Below are 20,454 nucleotides of genomic sequence, written 5' to 3' on the forward strand. Positions count from 1 at the left end.
ATTGTAATTTATTTTTCTAAATCAGAATGACAGCTTGCTTTCTTTTCTCTGCAGCAGGCGGTGAATCACAGAGCTTTAATTACTTTCGTAACTTCGCTGACCCTGTGGGCGTGCGGCTCCGCTGGAGAAAATGGTCCTCTAACAAAGGCCTTCCACAGCCACAGACGCCTCTGTTCATTTAAAATGGGAGAATTTATCAAACTCTGGATATGATAAGATTTAGTTAATATTTCACGTATTTTTTTAACCTACAACTCCCCTCCTTGCATCTGCCCTGTAACCCCAATCTTATGACCCACCTCCTGAAAGGAAGAGGTGCACACAGGATAACTAAATAAACTCACTATTATAATGTGTGATTGTGTGTGTGTGTGTGTGTGAAAGAGAGGGAGAGAGAGAGAGAGAGAGAGAGAGAGAGTGCACGTGTGTGTTTGTGTGTGTGTGTGTGCGTGTGTGTTTGCCCTCTTGTGTGTTTAAGTGCATGCCTGTGTGGATAAAGGCAACAGAGTCCCTCCAGAGGCCAGTAGCAGGCCAGAGGTCATCCTAGTCGTAGACCCTCAGAAGCCCCTTCATATCCAGGCCACGGCCCCCACAACACGATGACAGACAGAGTAGGGTCCGGGGCCACAAAGACCAGATCAACAGGGATAAATGATGCACTTGATCACTTCACAGACCTTTGGCCCACATTGACCAGGTTCAAGCTGCAGACGGAGGAAGCAATTCAGAGTCTATCGCAGAACTATCAGTACCCATTTCTGACCACAGGTCAAGCCAGGATCGGACTTACTTTGATGCTTTTCAAGCTGAAGCTGTCTCAATAACTGTAAAACGATACATTGATCGGCTCTATCACTGACTTTCAAGATGAACACAAAAAAGCACTTTGTTTTAAGATAGTGCACTTTTTCATTTCATATAGCTTTCTTTGTTGATAATGATTCCAGTAGTGCATCTTCTTGTTCACCGGCAGAGTCAGACCCCTATTGGTTCACAGGGTGCCCGCCATCTGTCTTATTAAAGTTGCTAATATGGTGTAATCCCCACTATCTCTCTCCCTTTCTCACTGGCACATCTCTGTTGTGGCCCCGGCGCTGGTGAGAACTAGGGGTAGGCAGGCGCGATTGGTCTTTCGTTGACTGTCTGATAATTGAATGAGCGATTATCCCTCCCATTAACAGACAATGATACAGAAAGCACTGTCATATGTCCGGAATATTAATGAGTGGCTGCAGCCGCCCAGATAAGACCAGGCGCCATGCCTCTGCTGTAATAGGGGTTAAAACTATTTGTCAGGAGTGCCACAGCCCCATCTTGCCCACCCGCCCACAGAGTGAGCCCGCCCGTATCTCCCTGCCTCTACACTATGCTAATGCCTGGTCCCCACTAACTAGGCCTCCATCACACCCCACGGCCTGCCCTTGTGCTTCAGCCTGACCTTGCTGCTCCCGGGGCTATGAACACCATTGTGTTGCGGAGCTCACTGAAGGCCACTCTGAGGCATGATGACTTGCTGATGACATGAAGCAGCCTGTGTTTGGGATTTATGGGATTTTACATAAATGGGATTTATGGGATTTCTACCAGGGGTTGAGGGGGAGGGAGGGTTGACGCTGAATATCTGCCTCTTAACTTGTCCAATTACTGTCTACATAATGTTAGTGATGAAAGAGCAAACATTGCTGTTTGAAAATAACAAATCATACCAAGTAAAACAAATGGAAAAACAGATATCACTGTTGGTTTATGAATTTCAGCGCAAATTCAATATCCACACCTATGCACGCACTTCCACTCTCTTGCCTTTTCCAGTTAGTTTAGTGTGTCAGCGATGGGCAACTGACGGCCAGTGGGAATCTGATGAGTTCCAATTACTTGTGGCCCCCTCCACCATCAACGTTGCACATCCCTGTTCTAGTGTCTAATATGTGTTTTTCCACTACCAAATGACATGTTATGATCAGTGAGAGAGTCTAGGTCCTCAGTGCATCGCAGAGCCATCAGGGATAACCTCCCAGCCACTCATGTCCAAAGTCACCATTTAACAGGCTGGAGAGTGCCAGGTGAAACATTTAGGGCAAAGCTCTACATGAATCGCCATGCCAATCAATATCTAAAATCTATTAGCATTGGAAAGCAATATTTCCTCTTTTTACCTTGCAATAATTGTGCTTAATGCTGTGAAGTACCTTATCATAGGTCTGAAAGCAAAAGAAAGGCTGGTTCCCATGGAGACTGTAAAAGCCGTTGGTTTCCTTTTCACCTGGATAATGAACTTCCCTCCTCTTTATGTCACTCTTCCCCTCCACTCTCAGCCTCTCCAGTTCAATTCAAATCCACACATCCTTGAAATCCTACATTTCTTCCAAATAATTTGGCCCTTTACAGAAATTGCCTACAGACAAAGAGAGAACCTAGAAGCTCAACAAATACCATATCATAGGATATATCATAGGATATTGACTCTAGAAATATAAACATAAACTCAAGTGTATTTGCATAAATAAAACTCAGAACTAGTTTAAATACATTAAATACATTACATAAAAGAGGGTAGGTACCCTACACTGTTCATTCTATGCTAGTAGGCTAACAAACAGTCATATTAGGCAAAACACTGACCTCCAAGACTGACTTCTGCTCAGCAATGCAATGGTTTTCTTATCTTCTCCAACGCTCATGACTTGTGTAATTTCTCTGACACTTGCCCTACACCAAGTTATAAGTACATTTGTTGTGGGCCTAACTGATAAACATGAAACATTTATGAATCCAAAAGTATGAAATTCACTGGTGGAATGATTGAACAAATTGTGTCAACAAGGCCAACGAAAATGGGTGAGTTCAATTGACTTCGAGCACCTGCTGTTTTGGCACATTTTTTTCAGTAGGACTCAATTGGGGAGATGAATTAAGATAGGCCTAACTGTATTTTCTCATTTCTAGAGAATACAGACATTATATTCGGCACTTGCCAAATGCATTAACTATTTCCTCAGGCCCCCTCGTTCATAGCTCGATATCCTGTCTGTTTTACAAAAACATTTCTGACCATTCTAAACATATAATTTGGATGCTACCACTGTCGATGGAGTTCAATAGATAGCCTCTATGGCAGATTCCCTAGCAGAACTCAATCATTTTATTGCCTCGGTAGGCCTGACCCACTGGACAGCACACTAGTTGAATCAACGTTGTTTCCTCGTCCTTTCAATGAAATTACGTTGAACCAACGTGAAATAGACGTCTGTGCTTAGTGGAGAATTAGGAACCTGTTATTAGTAGTAATAGTAGATATTTGAAAAAGTATTATTATATAAAAAAAATACATTTCAGTTGACATGTTGACATGGGCCGATCAGCCTATCAGTTCCCGCTTCTTCTGTGGACCTATCAACTCAACTTTAGGTTTCGTATGCCAAACTCCTTGGGATGTCCCACCTCAATTGAAGATTACATTTAAAATAGGTAGTCTCACACGAAGACAGTGGGAAAGACTCCTTAAAAATTGGGTAACATTTATTTTATTTTATGTATCTAACAAACATGATGGAGAATATGATTTGCTTCGCCTGGAGAAGTCGATTTACTGCGTCTTCTTCCTTTCACACTTGATATAATAGTCTATGATTAGAAACGTATTATCTGTTATTTTTCGCATAGTCTGGTGTCTACAATACTGTGACCATGAGCATTCAACACAGATTTTCCTCTCACCTGTGCAGCGCCGGATGGCCTTGGAGGGTAATGATCCCATCACAAGAAAAGGATCCGCGCGAACCTCCACTCCACCCGCGCGGATCCTTCTCTTGTGATGGGATCATAACTTAGTGGGTGAAAAAGAATACATGCAATTCAATATAGAATTAAATGCAGCGGTTTATCTCATGCAATACATTAAAACACTGCTTGTCAGCAAGCCTAATATCAAAACAAAAATATTCGAATTAAAAAAGGAACAAAAATATGGGGCCGAATGAAAACATGCAGAAAAAATATTTTCTGTGTTTATTTAAGTATATATATTTCAATGAAATCAATATATTTTACGTTTTTGGTGGAAAGTATATATAATAGACAGCTGATACGTTTTTATGGAGCCCATCAAGCTTTTGAAATGATTAACCCCATATCCTGCAAAATAGCCGAGATGTTTAGAGATGATTACGCTTTAAACATGAAATAACTCAATAAAAAAATGATATAAGTTCGATTAAAATATGTTTCGCGTAATATTGTGAAAGTTGTAGGCTATAACAACGCATGGTTTCCATTTGCATGTGGATGTATGCTAATATTTACATAATACTTTAATTTACATCTATCAAAATATGCTATTCGCAAATTACAAAGGTTATTGTACACGTCCATTGCAGCCTTCATTAATGTATAAAAATATCAGAGAACTTATTGCATTAATACATGTTCTACATGTGCGTAGTCCTTACAAAATATAAAGGGACAATATTCACAGATATTTACAAAATAGAGGTTTCAAATAAGTATGTTTGCATTTTATTTAATTTTATACCAACTTCTAGCATTGAAATATCGTTTGTGGTAAATTAATTACAGAGACTAGGCTGTATAAACTTGCTTTATGATAAACGTGATGGTTTCTCCATTAAGCCTCCTCCTGTAGCAAGCGATACAGAGCTTTTTTTTACTTAGCTGTTTACACTATACCAATGAAAATGTATAAATTCCTCATGTTTTGTTAATATATGAAATATCGAGACCCTTCATAATAGTCCATTTCCGTAAAAACAACAACATTGGTTTGGTCCTGACTGAAAAAAATATTGTTGAAGCCCCTCATTGTAAAACGTTTCCTCTTTTATCTATTTTATTTCTGGTTAAGATTATTATCAACTCATCATCACCCCGAACAATATCAGCCTATATCCCAATAAGAGTGATAAGCTCATACCTAAATAACTGATATGGTTTCACAATGCTCATGCTTCAGTAAAGAAGCCAATGGGGACACCTACTGACCAGGCTGAGAACATCCTACATGCAACAACAAGCTGCTGTAAAGAGGTGCAGTGATATAGTTTATAGCACTATTGGTAATGGCATTTTATGTGGTTGGTTTACACAATATTATATATCCTAACCACAGAGTTGATCATATATTTTGTTAGGCCTAAGACTTATTTTGTAAAAAAAAAAAGTTTTTTAAAAGGCCTTGAAATGAAATGTATTTTTTTTTGGAGAAAGATATAGTGATTAGTACTAAACCATTTAGGCCTAGGTAACATTTTTATTCCATTGCTCCATTTCTATTCCATCTTCAAAGGCACCAATGCACACCACTAATCCGTCTTGTCTCACTCAGCCCACAGAGAGGCGCTAGTGCTCATGGCATTCCAAATCTCTGACCCAGATGACAAATGTTCAGATACATGTAACACATATTCTTCCTGGGGCTTGTATTCACATCACTGGACGACTGTAGCAACTGGTCTCTTTGAGCATAAATAGGTGTATTTCAATATGCCCGTTGATGCAGCCTTTTGGAAAGGAGAGCATCGACTAGTAATGCCCAACAGAAAGATGGAGAATACACCTGCTGTGTACTGCGGAGAACATAACATTATCTATTCCTTTATGGAGAGCTGGTCTTCCTCTCTTTCAGATCTCAATGTCAGATTATCTATGGATCATTACAATGGACAATCAAGACAGAGCCTTGTCTGGAAAGAGGAAACACAAGCTCTTTTCCGTGGTGTGTTGGTGGGACCAGCTTTGTTTTCTTGGCACGGCCCAGGCAGGGAAAAACCCAAACAGTACAGTACCATGACCAGCTCACTTCCTGGTCCTATTTCTCTGTGCTGCCCAGTTCTGTCCTCCCGCTTCCTCAAGTCTCCCCCGTCTGATTAATGGAGGACCTACACCCAGTAACGCCTCATGTTTCGGTGAGACACACAACCGCTCATCACTTTCCCACACACCCCCTCTACCATAACCCCATTCAAGTCTGCAAGACACTGCGGCATGGAGTTCAATTTGATACACACACACACAAACTGAGATTGTGGTTAATCAACCGATGTCATGGATGGTTATTGTTATTGCGCAATAGGGATATTGTTATTACTTGGTAATAGTTGGTGCAACAATAACATGATAACCAGTAAGCAAACAAAAAAAGTAGATATATAAAGCATATATTTAATGTCATTATAATGTTATAGACCTATAGAACCAAGTGTTTTCCTATCATACCTTGAACCTAGGTTATAATGCCCTTTATAAACATTACTAGTAGCTTAAACATGACAGCAGTATAGTACTTTAAGTACCCTTAGGAACGGACCTCTGACTTGCAATCTACTTTACAGAGATATCTGCTTTGCCATGGACAGACTGTCCACAACAACAACAACCAAAATCAGTGTGAAAATAGCCATGTTGTGTGCAGGTCTACGTCCCAATTGGATAATGAAGGAAAATCCCCCCTTTATCCGTAGTGTGGGTTGTTGGATGGAGTTGATACTCCGGCCTACACACCCATTCAGTCTCTCTACTCCCCCACGCCACCCCTCCCCTGGTTTCCTCACAGCAGAGACAGACAGAGAGACAGCTGTGGAGGCTCTGCGCTGAAGGACAAAAACAGCTGGGAGAGGGATAAAGCTCCAATATCTACCAGAATGAGTCTCCTGGTACATGCACTGTTTCTGTTAAACTGTTTCAGATTGCCTCACAATATCTGAGCCTGTTGCTAAATATGATGTCACCTCCACTCTTACTGGAAGCCAGCGAAAACCCTTCGATCATATGTCTAAATAATGTTTTCTAGGATTTTGACCTTCTCTCTTGATGATCACAATAACACACTGTTTTTAACATCTGTCATATCCATTCACAAATCTTCTCTCTGAGTACGTGCTGCCATAATAACACAAGTCCAAACATTTAGATGACAGATTGCATACATTGTTTTTCCTTCTGCTCTTCAGAGTTCTGTAGCTAATTGTACAAAACAGGCTTTGTTCCTGTAGTTCCTCAGTCTGTGGTAACAGTAGGAAACTACAGTCTGGCTCAGACAGAGACACAGAGACTGTTTTGTTTCCCTGGTTGAAAGGATTTGAACTCTGTCTTCCAAACACTACAACCGCCACAATGAAAATGAGGGAAACTGACGGAAAAGCATTCAGAGTAGGAACTAGAGACTGTATGTAAATGTATAAAACAGACTTGGTTTTCACATAGATTTTTGCTAACAAGGGGGAATGTAGATAGGATTTAACAGTACTGCACCCAACACAAATGCTGTTGGTGATAAGGGGTCTGTTTTCTGACCAATCCCAAGCCCACTTCTTCATTCCCCTTTAAGGAAAGGCCTTGCCCCAACAGCCTTATAGGAACTGAACCTCTCACAGATCTGGGCTCTGTAATGAGGCCCTACCGATCAGCATGTAGTCATCCGGTGTCCGAAATGACAGAACAGCATCCAAAGAAAGTGCAGCTGTGTGGTGGCCAGCCCAGGACTGTTAACCGTTTCCTCCGTGTTTATATGACGGAGGTTAGGCATATCTATATATGATACCCCATAGATGTCCATATGAATGACCCACTATCTCTCAGGTTCACCGCTGGCTTTCGAGTCTGAGTTCTTATAGACCAGGGCGATCTCATGGTTGTTACTGGGGCGGTTTTGCAGGTAGGCAGCAGAGCGACTGGTGGTTGTCTGTCTCTTACCAGTGAGAGCTTTGACCAGCTTAGCGCGGTAGTGATCCCCAGCCAGGAAATACAGGAGGGGATCAATACAACTGTTCACACTGGCCAGGGGCCTGGTGATCTTATAGGCAAAGTTGACGATGTTCAGGAATTCACATTTGGCATCCAGCACGCGGTAGGTATAGTAGAGGGTGCGTGTGATGTGGAAAGGTACAAAACACACAGCGAACACCACCAGCACCACCACAATCAGCTTGATGGACTTGGTGCGTGAAGGTGAGCTCCGCTGGCTGGGCGAAAGCCCCCGTCTGGGCCGACACAGAGTCCTCGCCATCAGACAGTAACAGACCATGATGACCACGAAGGGAACGCCGAACAACAGGACCATGACCGTAGAGCTGTAGTCCACATACTCCTCAAACTGCTCCGGACTGGTCGTATCGTGACACAACGTGTCGTTGTCCCTCTGACTGGTGGTGACGAAGATGAGGTTGGGCACCAGACACGCCGTGACGGCAGCCCACACCATGCCACACACGGCATGGGCATGGCGCGGCTTCACCATGGTCAGGGCCTTGATGGGGTGGCAGATGCCCAGGTAGCGGTGGACGCTGGTGCAGGTGAGGAAAAGGATGCTGCAGTAGAGGTTGGCGTAGAACAAGAAGCGGACGATCTTGCAGGCGGCGACGCCAAAGGGCCAGTGGCTGCGGTTAGCGTAGTAGTAGATGAGGGTGGGCAGGGAGAGAACGTATAGGAAGTCTGACAGGGCCAGGTGAAACATGTAGACGGTGCTGGGGTTCCACGGTCGCATCTTGGTCAGGAACATCCACAGAGCCACTGAGTTCAGCACCAGACCCATAATACACACCAGGCTGTAGGACACAGGCAGTAGGATGTACTTAAACTCCTCATTGAAGCGACAGGTGTCGTTTGAATACCCAGCGTGCAGAATCAGACTGGACTGGTTCCGCACAAGGTGGCTGTGGATAGCTGAGTCCATCTTCTGTCTTTGCAGCAGAGAGCCAAAACTTGTCTTGTAATATCTGTGGAGAAATGTAACAAATTAGGTATCCACATGGCATCACTGTGAAAATACTGGTTTCGCTCAAAAACATGAATTTGAATTTTGAAGCAGTCCCCAATTATTTTCTTCAGGACAAAATATAACAGCATGTTGTGTTAAAAATACAAAACGTATTGTTGGCATCTTTGATGAATTGCCAATTAAAGTTCACTGCACTGCGTACAGACATAGCCTAACCTAAACAATAGTTTTATCTTCCCACATAGCCTACCCTGAAATGCACCCCACCTCCCCGAGCTATAACCATGAACTGACAACATTGGTGTTGTATCTAAATCTCTTATCCAACTAGCCCGGTGGGTACATACTTTACAGAGAAACGCGCGAATGCACAATTTCATTCCATAGAAAAAAACTAACGACGATGCGGACTTCTAGAAAACCTAGTAATCCTAATAATAGTACTATCGCGAATTAACCTGACATAAGGAATATATAACTTAAAAGTTTAATTTAAGTCCGAGATATTGGTGTACAACTTACCCAGTTAAGATCCCAATGTGACCGCTGCAGTGAGTGCACTATCTTCGAAACAGTTTGGATAGATATAGGATATACGCCTGACTGACTCTGGGTTGGGTTGGACCGTCCGGCAAATAAAGGAAATAGACCCCCTCTCCTCGTCCGTCCCCCTGAAATCCAACTCCTATAGGCAATCACTGAGGTAGGTTAGGCCTATTCGTTTCAAAGCCGATATTCAATCAATGTTTATTCATTATCATAACACCGATTTAAAAAACATTTTGACATTGATTAATAGCATTTATTTTATTATTTAAAATTTTTATGTTTTTATTTTATGTTATTCATAAAATAACATTGATTTCAAACATTGACTTTCAACGTTTAGATTGCTACGACTTTTTTTTTGTAAATGTGCCATATGTTCACAGGAATTTGTGATTAAGCCTACTCGGAAACAAATTGTTCACAGAGAACCGCAACCACTCTATAAAGCAAATCAGTAGATTAGCTGAAAATTACGTGCTTAGCCTATAAACCAGATACATAAAGACATACGGCACATTGAGAAGTGGTGTCAGGGACCAAATTAGGATATTGATGAGATGAGATGACACTACATACCTGATCTCAAAAGTATGTAACTTCCTTTCAATAGCAGGGGAATTAATCCTACCAATTTCATGAGAACTGGCACATAACCAAACCCCCTGAAATATTATGGCGAAGCACTGTGTATTTAATTGCATACACACTGTAATAAATCAGAGTGGAAATACAACGAACTGCGATTAGCTGTATAATGATCTTGTAACGTCTGTTTCCAACTCACACTCTCAAACACGTAGATCCCCTGAACGCAGCTCACTTTCCAGCCCACTTTCCAGCTCACACTCAAACACAGATCCCCTGAATGCGGCTCACTCTCCACGTCTCAATCACCTGAATCTCCCCCCCCCCCCTCCCTGCCTGTACTTTAGCCTATCGGATTTCCTGTTATCAACCTATTGCCTGATCTCCCAGACAACATTACTAGCCTTTTCCCTGCCTGTACTGCTGCCTTTTTGGACCCCCTGTGTATGACCTTCTGCCTGCCTCTGGACCCAGCTACCTGCCTCCACCTGTGGTCCTTTACAGTAAACACCTGCTGCGCCCTCTCCTTGAAACCTGCTCTCTATCTCCCATCGTGTTCATTACAGACCTAGACTTCCACTAGCCACCTAATTGCACTCGCTTACTAATAATTGACCAGAGCAGCTGTCTCAATATTGAGAATAAAGCATCAGTTTGTTCCCATTTAAATAACCATTGGTTGTTGGTAATGTATTTGATTTTCCAAATGACTGATAAGGTTAGTATAAGGTGAAAGTGATTCATCAGACTGTGTATTCTACCAGAAAGTAGTCTACTATGTCTCTCAACCTAGTCCACCTCTGTCCCACTTGTCCTCATAATCATGCTTCTCTACTGCCACCCAAGCCTTCCAGACTGGCAGCTTACTAAACAGTACGTCTCTCCCTGGGTGACACATTGCTCCAGTTTTGTTTTTATGAAGTTAATATTTACACAGTTCTGTAAATGTTTGTCGCAAAGTACCACATTTACACAGAGTTTGATCCTGGCGTGATAGGAGAAATTGAATATTGTCTCTGGACAACTTTCCACATCACCTGCCCGATTTTGCCTCGAGATGTGAGTGATAAAATTATAAACATGATCATAAAGAAATAAATGTGGGCAGCATGAGCAGTAACCTGGTGTTGGAAGAGATACATAGTACAGTTCTTATCTGGCTGGGAATGTCAGTTTTCTCATGACTCGAAACGGGCCCACCAGAAACCACAATATGTATTCTCCTAGAGATATACATTAGGCCAAGGGTCATAATTACCAAGTGTTTTAGAGTATGAGTGCTGATCTAGAATCAGCTTTGCATTTTAGATCACAATGACTAAGATTGTATTGACAGGGAGGACCTGACCCTAGATCAGCACTCCTACTCCGAGACGCTATGTGAATACGGGTTCAGATTCCGTTACTGTACAATAGTTAGTGATATGTAGACAGTGTGTCTACAAAGCCATAGGGCTGGCCCTGTAGGAAAATATAGATTTGATTTATGGCGCCTCAAGTGTGTTTATCTAAGTGTACGAATTCCTGCAGGTTATCCAAAACAATGTACTGACTCATACAGTAAAATAATATAGGGACACACCTCTGCAGGAAGAGAGATCCCTATACATCATTGTGATCACCAATAACAGGATGCTAACGCTGAAAATGTTGCAACGTGCATTGTGTTAAAACCTCTATGGGATCGGTGTCCCCCCTGCGGGATGTTTGAGCTAACGGAGGCTAATGTGATTAGCATGAGGCTGTAAGTAACAAGAACATTTCCCAGGACATAGACATATCTGATATGGGTAGAAAGCTTAAATTCTTGTTAACCTAACTGCACTGTCCAATTTACAGTAGCTATTGCATTGAAAGAATACCATGCTATTGCTTGAGGAGAACTTAAATTATGAACTTAAAAATGTATTGATAAACCAATTAGGCACATTTGGGCAGTCTTGATACAACATTTTTAACAGATATGCAATGGTTCATTGGATCAGTTTAAAACATGGCACATGCACTGCTGCCATCTAGTGGACAAAATCTAAATTGCGCCTGGGCTGGAATAATATATTATGGCCTTTCTCTTGCATTTCAAAGCGGATGGGAGGGGGAAAAAAACACAAAAAACGCATGTTTTTTTCTTTGTATTATCTTTTACCAGATCTAATGTGCTATATTGTCCTACATTAATTTCACATTTTCACAAATGGTATCAAGAATATGCCTATCCTTGCCTCAGGTCCTGAGCTACAGGCAGATAGATTTGGATATGTCATTTTAGGCGAAAATTGAAAAAAAGGGGTCCGATCCTTAAGAGTTAAGTTAATATTTTTGCCCTTACAGATGCCCTGAAAAAACAACATCACTTCCACACATGTGAAAGATTGACTATTGATGATAAATGTGCAAATTCGGATCTTCTAACAGATCCGGTTCATCTAAGTGTCATGGTGTCATGGTGCTAGTTTGCTATGCATTCTTTCAGTGGGGCCGGCAGTGTTACTACTTATATCCTGGGGCCAGTTCAGCTTTGGAGAGGAGCCAGGGTTGCGATGGTAATTTGCCCTCCTGCCCATCCTCTGCCTTCCCCTTTAAAGCCTGACCCCTGACCCATGGAGAAGTCAGTACTGCTGTGTGTGTGTTGTGTGTGTTTGTATGCACACTACAGAAACCCATTCAATTTGCCCTCCTGCCCCGCCTCTCTAGGAGGGCAGGCAGTATGTTCCCAGTGATGCGTTGGACTGACCGCACCACCCTCTGGAGAGACCTGCGGTTGTGGACTGTGCAATTGCCGTACCAGATGGTGATACAGCCTGACAGGATGGTCTCAATATTGCATTTGTAGAAGTCTATGAGGGTGTTGGGTTCTGAAAATATGAAATATACTTATTCATGTCACGGAGGGAGAGAGGGGAACGTATAATGTTTACATTCTGTCCGGATATGTTATTGTTAGCCATCAGGGATCCGATGGGAGGAAAAAAGACACCGTCTGATACGAGTAAACATAACAGCCGTGAGTTGGGGCAGAGGTCAGGTCAGATGAAGTGAGGAAGAACAGATATCACTAAGGTTCTGTCTAGCAACAGAGATGCATTTGCTGTTCAGATGTGTAGGAGGAGACTCAGCATAGGATCAAGGGTTAAACATCAGTGCTTCTGTGAATATGCATTTTGTCTTATGCAGCTGTATTGACCCAATGGGTGAATAACCTTGGTTGGAGCTTTCATAGTGTCCGTCAAGTTCTTATGCTGCTATTTAGAACCTAACAAGAGGGAGGCTATATACAGGGGGTACCGGTAGAGAGTCAATGTGCGGGGGCACCGGTGTTGAGTTAATTGAGGTAATATGTACATGTAAGTAGAGTTATTAAAGTGACTATGCATAGATAATGACAGAGAGTAGCAGCAATGTAGAAGGGGGGGAGTCTAAGGCACTGCATCGCAGTGCTAGCTGTGCCACGAGAGAACCTGGTTAGAGTCCAGGCTCTGTCGCAGCCGGCCGCGACCAGGAGACCAATGGGATGGGGCACGATTGGCCCAGTGTCGTCAGGGTTAGGGGAGGGTTTAGCTGGCAGGGATATTCCTGTCCCATCACAAACCAATGGCTCCTGTGGCGGAATGGGCGCAATGCACACTGACATGGTCGCCAGGTGTACGGTGCGTCCTCCAACACATTGGTGCGGCTGGCTTCCGGGTTAAGCCGGCGTTGTGTCAAGAAGCCGTGCGGCTTGGCTGGGTTGTGTTTCGGAGGACGCACAGCTTACAACCTTCGTCTCTCCCGAGTCCATACGAGAATTGCGGCGTTGGGACAGGACTGTAACAACCAATTGTATACCACGAAATTGGTGAGAAAAAGGGCAAAAAAACTTAGGAGGCTTATGGCTTGGAGGTAGAAGCTGGGTAGAAGCCTCTTGGTCCTAGACTTGGCGCTCCGATACCGTTTGCCATGCGGTAGCAGAGAGAACAGTCTATCACTAGCGTGGCTGGAGTCTGACAAGGGCCTTTTTAGGGCCTTCCTCTGACGCCGCCTGGTATAGAGGTCCTGATTGACAAGAAGCTTGGCCGCGGTGATGTACTGGGCCGTACGCACTACCCTCTGTAGTGCCTTGTGGGGGGAGGATGAGCAATTGTCATACCAGGCAGTGATGCAACCCGTCAGGATGCTCTCGTTGTTGCAGCTGTAAAACCTTTTGAGGATCTGAGGACCCATGCCAAATCTTTTCAGTCTCCTGAGGGGGAATAGGTTTTGTCGTGCCTTCTTCACGACTGTCATGGTGTGCTTGTACCATGTTAGTTTGTCGGTGATGTGGACGCCAAGGAACTTAAAGCTCTCAACCTGCTCCACTACAGCCCGGTCGATGAGACTGGGGATGTGCTCGGTCCTCCTTTTTCTGTAGTCCATAATAATCTCCTTTGTCTTGATCAATCACGTTGAGGGAGAGGTTGATGTCCTTGAACCACACCGTCAGGTCTCTGACCTCCTCCCTATTGGCTGTCTCATCGTTGTCGGTGATCAGGCCTAACACTGTTGTGTCATCCGCAAACTTAATGATGGTGTTGGAGTCGTGCCTGGTCGTTCAATCATGAGTGAACAGGGAGTACAGGAGGGGACAGAGCATGCACCCCTGAGGGGCCCCCGTGTTGAGGATCAGCGTGGCGGATGTGTTGTTACCTACCCTTACCTCCTGGGGGTGGCCTGTCAGGAAGTCCAGGATCCAGTTGCAGAGGGAGGTGCTTAGTCCTAGGGTCCTTAGCTTATTGATGAGCTTTTAGGGCCCTATGGTATTGAACGCTGAGCTGTAGTCAATGAATAGCATTCTCAAATAGGTTTTCCTTTAGTCCAGGTGTGAAAGGGCAGTGTGGAGTGTAATAGAGATTGCATCATCTGTGGATTTGTAGAGGTGGTATGCAAATTGGAGTGGGTCTACAGTTTCTGGAATAATGGTGTTGATGTGAGCCATGACCTGCCTTTCAAAGCACTTCATGGCTACAGATGTGAGTGCTACGGGTCGGTAGTCATTTAGGCAGGTTACCTTAGTGTTTGTTGGCATAGGGACTACACAGTGATCACACAGTCATCCGGAATGGCTGGCCATGCCTTCCTCCTGGCTACTCCAACCTCGGTCAACAGCTCCGCCCCCCCGCAGCTACTCGCCCAAGCCTCTCCAGGTTCTCCTTTACCCAAAATCAGATAGCAGATGTTCTGAAAGAGCTGCAAAACCTGGACCCGTACAAATCAGCTGGGCTTGACAATTTGGACCCTCTATTTCTGAAACTATCCGCCGCCATTGTCGCAACCCCTATTACCAGCCTGTTCAACCTCTCTTTCATATCGTCTGAGATCCCCAAGGATTGGAAAGCTGCCGCAGTCACCCCCCTCTTCAAAGGGGGAGACACCCTGACCCAAACTGTTACAGACCTATATCCATCCTGCCCTGCCTATCTATAGTCTTCAAAAGCCAAGTCAACAAACAGGTCACTGACCATCTCGAATCCCACCGTACCTTCTCCGCTGTGCAATCTGGTTTCCGAGCCGGTCACGGGTGCACCTCAGCCACGCTCAAGGTACTAAACGATATCATAACCGCCATCGATAAAAGACAGTATTGTGCAGCCATCTTCATCGACCTTGCCAAGGCTTTTGACTCTGTCAATCACCATATTCTTATCGGCAGACTCAGTAGCCTCGGTTTTTCTGATGACTGCCTTGCCTGGTTCACCAACTACTTTGCAGACAGAGTTCAGTGTGTCAAATCGGAGGGCATGCTGTCCGGTCCTCTGGCAGTCTCTATGGGGGCGCCACAGGGTTAAATTCTCGGGCCGACTCTTTTCTCTGTATATATCAATGATGTTGCTCTTGCTGCGGGCGATTCCCTGATCCACCTCTACACAGACGACACCATTCTGTATACTTCCGGCCCGTCCTTGGACACTGTGCTATCTAACCTCCAAACGAGCTTCAATGCCATACAACACTCCTTCCGTGGCCTCCAACTGCTCTTAAACGCTAGTAAAACCAAATGCATGCTTTTCAACCGTTCGCTGCCTGCACCCGCACGCCCGACTAGCATCACCACCCTGGATGGTTCCGACCTAGAATATGTGGACATCTATAAGTACCTAAGTACCTATCTCCAATCTAAAATCAAATCTAGAGTCAGCTTTCTATTCCGCAACAAAGCCTCCTTCACTCACGCCGCCAAACTTACCCTAGTAAAACTGACTATCCTACCGATCCTCGACTTCGGCGATGTCATCTACAAAATAGCTTCCAACACTCTACTCAGCAAACTGGATGCAGTTTATCACAGTGCCATCCGTTTTGTTACTAAAGCACCTTATACCACCAACCACTGCGACCTGTATGCTCTAGTCGGCTGGCCCTCGCTACATATTCGTCACCAGACCCACTGGCTCCAGGTCATCTACAAGTCCATGCTAGGTAAAGCTCCGCCTTATCTCAGTTCACTGGTCACGATGGCAACACCCACCCGTAGCACGCGCTCCAGCAGGTGTATCTCACTGATCATCCCTAAAGCCAACACCTCATTTGGCCGCCTTTCGTTCCAGTTCTCTGCTGCCTGTGACTGGAACAAATTGCAAAAATCGCTGAAGTTGGAGACTTTTATCTCCCTCACCAATTTCAAACATCTGCTATCTGAGCAGCTAACCGATCGCTGCAGCTGTACATAGTCTATCGGTAAATAGCCCACCCAATTTTACCTATCTCATCCCCATACTGTTTTTATTTATTTACTTTTCTGCTCTTTTGCACAACAATATCTCTACCTGTACATGACCATCTGATCATTTATCACTCCAGTGTTAATCTGCAAAATTGTAATTATTCGCCTACCTCCTCATGCCTTTTGCACACAATGTATATCGACTCTCTTTTATTTCTACTGTGTTATTGACTTGTTAATTGTTTACTCCATGTGTAACTCTGTGTTGTCTGTTCACACTGCTATGCTTTATCTTGGCCAGGTCGCAGTTGCAAATGAGAACTTGTTCTCAACTAGCCTACCTGGTTAAATAAAGGTGTTCTCAACTAGCCTACCTGGTTAAATAAAGGTGTTCTCAACTAGCCTACCTGGTTAAATAAAGGTGTTCTCAACTAGCCTACCTGGTTAAATAAAGGTGTTCTCAACTAGCCTACCTGGTTAAATAAAGGTGTTCTCAACTAGCCTACCTGGTTAAATAAAGGTGTTCTCAACTAGCCTACCTGGTTAAATAAAGGTGTTCTCAACTAGCCTACCTGGTTAAATAAAGGTGTTCTCAACTAGCCTACCTGGTTAAATAAAGGTGTTCTCAACTAGCCTACCTGGTTAAATAAAGGTGTTCTCAACTAGCCTACCTGGTTAAATAAAGGTGTTCTCAACTAGCCTACCTGGTTAAATAAAGGTGTTCTCAACTAGCCTACCTGGTTAAATAAAGGTGTTCTCAACTGGCCTACCTGGTTAAATAAAGGTGTTCTCAACTAGCCTACCTGGTTAAATAAAGGTGTTCTCAACTAGCCTACCTGGTTAAATAAAGGTGTTCTCAACTAGCCTACCTGGTTAAATAAAGGTGTTCTCAACTAGCCTACCTGGTTAAATAAAGGTGTTCTCAACTAGCCTACCTGGTTAAATAAAGGTGTTCTCAACTGGCCTACCTGGTTAAATAAAGGTGTTCTCAACTGGCCTACCTGGTTAAATAAAGGTGAAATAAATCAAATCAAATAAATAAAACAGCTGATGCTCTCCTGCATGTTTGTGTTACTTTCCTCAAAGCGAGCATGGAAGTAGTTTAGCTCTCGGCTGTGCTTCCCTTTGTAGTCTGTAATAGTTTGCAAGCCCTGCCACGTCCAAAGAGTGTCGAACCTGGTGTAGTACGATTAGATCTTAGTCCTGTATTGATGATTTGCTTGTTTGATGTTTTCGTCTGAGGATAAAGCAGGATTTCTTATCAGCTCCCGGATTAGAGTTCCGCTCCTTGAAAACGCTTTAGCTCAGCGTGAATGTTGCCTGTAATCAATGGCTTCTGGTTGGGGTATGTACGTACAGTCACTGTGGGGACGTCGTCATCAATGCACTTACTGATGAAGCCAGTGACTGATTTGGTGTACTCCTCAATGCCATTGGAAGAATCCCGGAACATATTTACAGTCTGTGCTAGCAAAACAGTCCTGTAGCTTAGCATCTGTTTCATCTGACCACTTTTTTATAGACCGAGTCACCGGTGCTTCCTGCTTAAATTTTGGCTTGTAAGCAGGAATGAGAAGGATATAATTATGGTCAGATTTGCCAAATGGAGGGCGAGGGAGAGCTTGGTATGTGTCTCTGTGTGTGGAGTAAAGGTGGTCTAGAGTTTTTATCCTCTCTGGTTGCACATTTAACATGCTGATAGAAAGGACCTCCGTCAGGGCCCTCACCCCCCTCATTGTTGTTGGTAATCAGGCCTACCACTGTTGTGTCATCAGCAAAGTTGTTGATTGAGTTGGAGACGTGCACGACCACGCAGTCATGAATAATATTACTGCATCCATGTTTGGTCTATATGAACCTTGTTCTCTGAGCAGAACTTTGATGCCATCTACAGTTGAAGTCGGAAGTTTACATACACTTAGGTTAGAATCATTAAAACTCATTTTCAACCACTCCACAAATTTCTTGTGAACAAACAATAGTTTTGGCAAGTTGGTTAGGACATCTACTTTGTGTATGACACAAGTAATTTTTCCAACAATTGTTTGCAGACAGATTATTTCACTTATAATTCACTCTAAATCGCAATTCCAATTGGTCAGAAGATTGCATACATCAAGATCACTGTGCCTTTAAACAGCTTGGAAATTTCCAGAAAATTGTGTGATGACTTTAGAAGCATCTGATAGGCTAATTGACATCATGTGAGTCAATTGGAGCTGTACCTGTGGATGTATTTCAAGACCTACCTTCAAACTCAGTGCCTCTTTGCTTGTCATCATGGGAAAATCAAAAGAAATCAGCCAAGACCTCAGGAAAAAAAATGTAGACCTCCACAAGTCTGGTTCATCCTTGGGAGGTACCACATTCATTTGTACAAACAATAGTACGCAAGTATAAACACTAAGGGGCTACGCAGCCGCCATATCGCTCAGGAAGAAGACGCGTTCTTTCTTGTAGAGATGAACGTACTTTAGTGCGAAAAGTGCAAACCAATCCCAGAACAACAGCAAAGGACCTTGTGAAGATGCTGGAGGAAACAGGTACAAAAGTATCTATATCCACAGTAAAATGAGTCCTATATAGACATAACCTGAAAGGCCGCTCAGCAAGGAAGAAGCCACTGCTCCAAAACCGCCATAAAAAAGCCAGACTACGGTTTACAACTGCAAAGTCTGTAACTGTTTTAATGTCACCATTGTTCTCATAGTGAAATCCCTGAGTTTCCTTCCTCTATGGCATCTGAGTTAGGAAGGACGCCTGTATCTTTGTAGTGACTGGGTGTACTGATACACCATCCAAAGTGTAATTCATAACTTCCACCATGCTCAAAGGGATATACAATGTATGCTTTTCTTCATTTTTACCCATCTACCAATAGGTGCCCTTTGCGAGGCATTGGAAAACCTCCCTGGTCTTTGTGGTTGATCTGTGTTTGAAATTCACTGCTTGACTTATGGACCTTTCATGTACAGTGGGGCAATGACAATTGTCAACCAACAATTGTGCATGTTCTCCCACTTAAAAAGATGAGAGGCCTGTAATTTTCATCATAGGTACACTTCAACTATGACAGACAATTTTTTATGAATTTATTTGCAAATTAACAGTCAGTCATGTCAGGATGACCCTGCAGGAAGGGTACCACATGAGTGAAGAGGATGTCTTCCCTGTAACGCACAGTGTTGAGATTGCCTGCATTGACAACAAGCTCAGTCCGATGATGCTGTGACACACCGCCCCAGACCATGATACAATGATGGACCCTCCAGCTACAAATTGATCCTGCTCCAGAGTACAGGCCTCGGTTTAAAGCTCATTCCTTTGACGACAAATGCGAATCCAACCATCACCCCTGGTGAGACAAAACCGTGACTCGTCAGTGAAGAGCACATTTTGCCAGTCCTGTCTGGTCCTGCAACGGTGGGTTTGTGACCATAGGCGACGTTGTTGTCGGTGATGTCTGGTGAGGACCTGCCTTACAACAGGCCTACAAGTCCTTAGTCCAGCCTCTCTCAGCCAATTGAGGACAGTCTGAGCACTGATGGAGGGATTGTACATTCCTGGTGTAACTCGGGCAGTTGTTGTTGCCATCCTGTATCTGTCCCGCATGTGTGATGTTCGGATATACCGATCCTGTGCAGGTGTTGTTACACGTGGTCTGCCACTGCGAGGATGATCAGCTGTCCATCCTGTCTCCCTGTAGTACTGTCTTAGACATCTCACAGTACGGACATTGCAATTTGTTGCCCTGGCCACATCTGCAGTCCTCATGCCTCCTTGCAGCATTCCTAAGGCATGTTCACGCAGATGAGCAGGGACCCTGGGCATCTTTCTTTTGGTGTTTTTCAGAGTCAGTAGAAAGGCCTCTTTAGTGTCCTAAGTTTTCATAACTGTGACCTTAATTGCCTAC

At 43.8% G+C, this 20,454-nt stretch overlaps 1 protein-coding gene across 2 annotated transcripts; it reads right to left on the bottom strand.

Moving 5' to 3' along the window:
- Positions 1 to 6,161: 6,161 nt before the first annotated feature.
- Positions 6,162 to 10,144, bottom strand: LOC109905143 (P2Y purinoceptor 4-like). 2 transcript variants are annotated; one of them, XM_031790082.1, is made up of 2 exons: positions 9,857 to 10,144; positions 6,162 to 8,729 (listed from the first exon to the last, which is right to left on the bottom strand). In XM_031790082.1, the coding sequence occupies exons 1-2, from the start codon at positions 9,979 to 9,981 to the stop codon at positions 7,583 to 7,585; spliced, it is 1,272 nt and encodes a 423-aa protein (XP_031645942.1). In that variant the 5' UTR covers positions 9,982 to 10,144; the 3' UTR covers positions 6,162 to 7,582. The 2 variants fall into 2 exon arrangements, with proteins under 2 accessions (XP_031645942.1, XP_020357942.1); XM_020502353.2 differs by lacking the exon at positions 9,857 to 10,144 and adding an exon at positions 9,254 to 9,848.
- Positions 10,145 to 20,454: the final 10,310 nt, after the last annotated feature.

Source organism: Oncorhynchus kisutch, linkage group LG15 (assembly GCF_002021735.2).
Source record: "Oncorhynchus kisutch isolate 150728-3 linkage group LG15, Okis_V2, whole genome shotgun sequence".
In the NCBI taxonomy this organism is placed as follows: domain Eukaryota; kingdom Metazoa; phylum Chordata; class Actinopteri; order Salmoniformes; family Salmonidae; genus Oncorhynchus; species Oncorhynchus kisutch.

Coding starts and splice junctions, on each gene's coding strand:
- LOC109905143 (XM_031790082.1), bottom strand. CDS start 9,981: ATGCAATTAAATACACAGTGCTTCGCCATAATATTTCAGGGGGTTTGG. Junction 8,730..9,856: donor TTACATACTTTTGAGATCAG/GTATGTAGTGTC, acceptor ATTTCTCCACAG/ATATTACAAGACAAGTTTTG.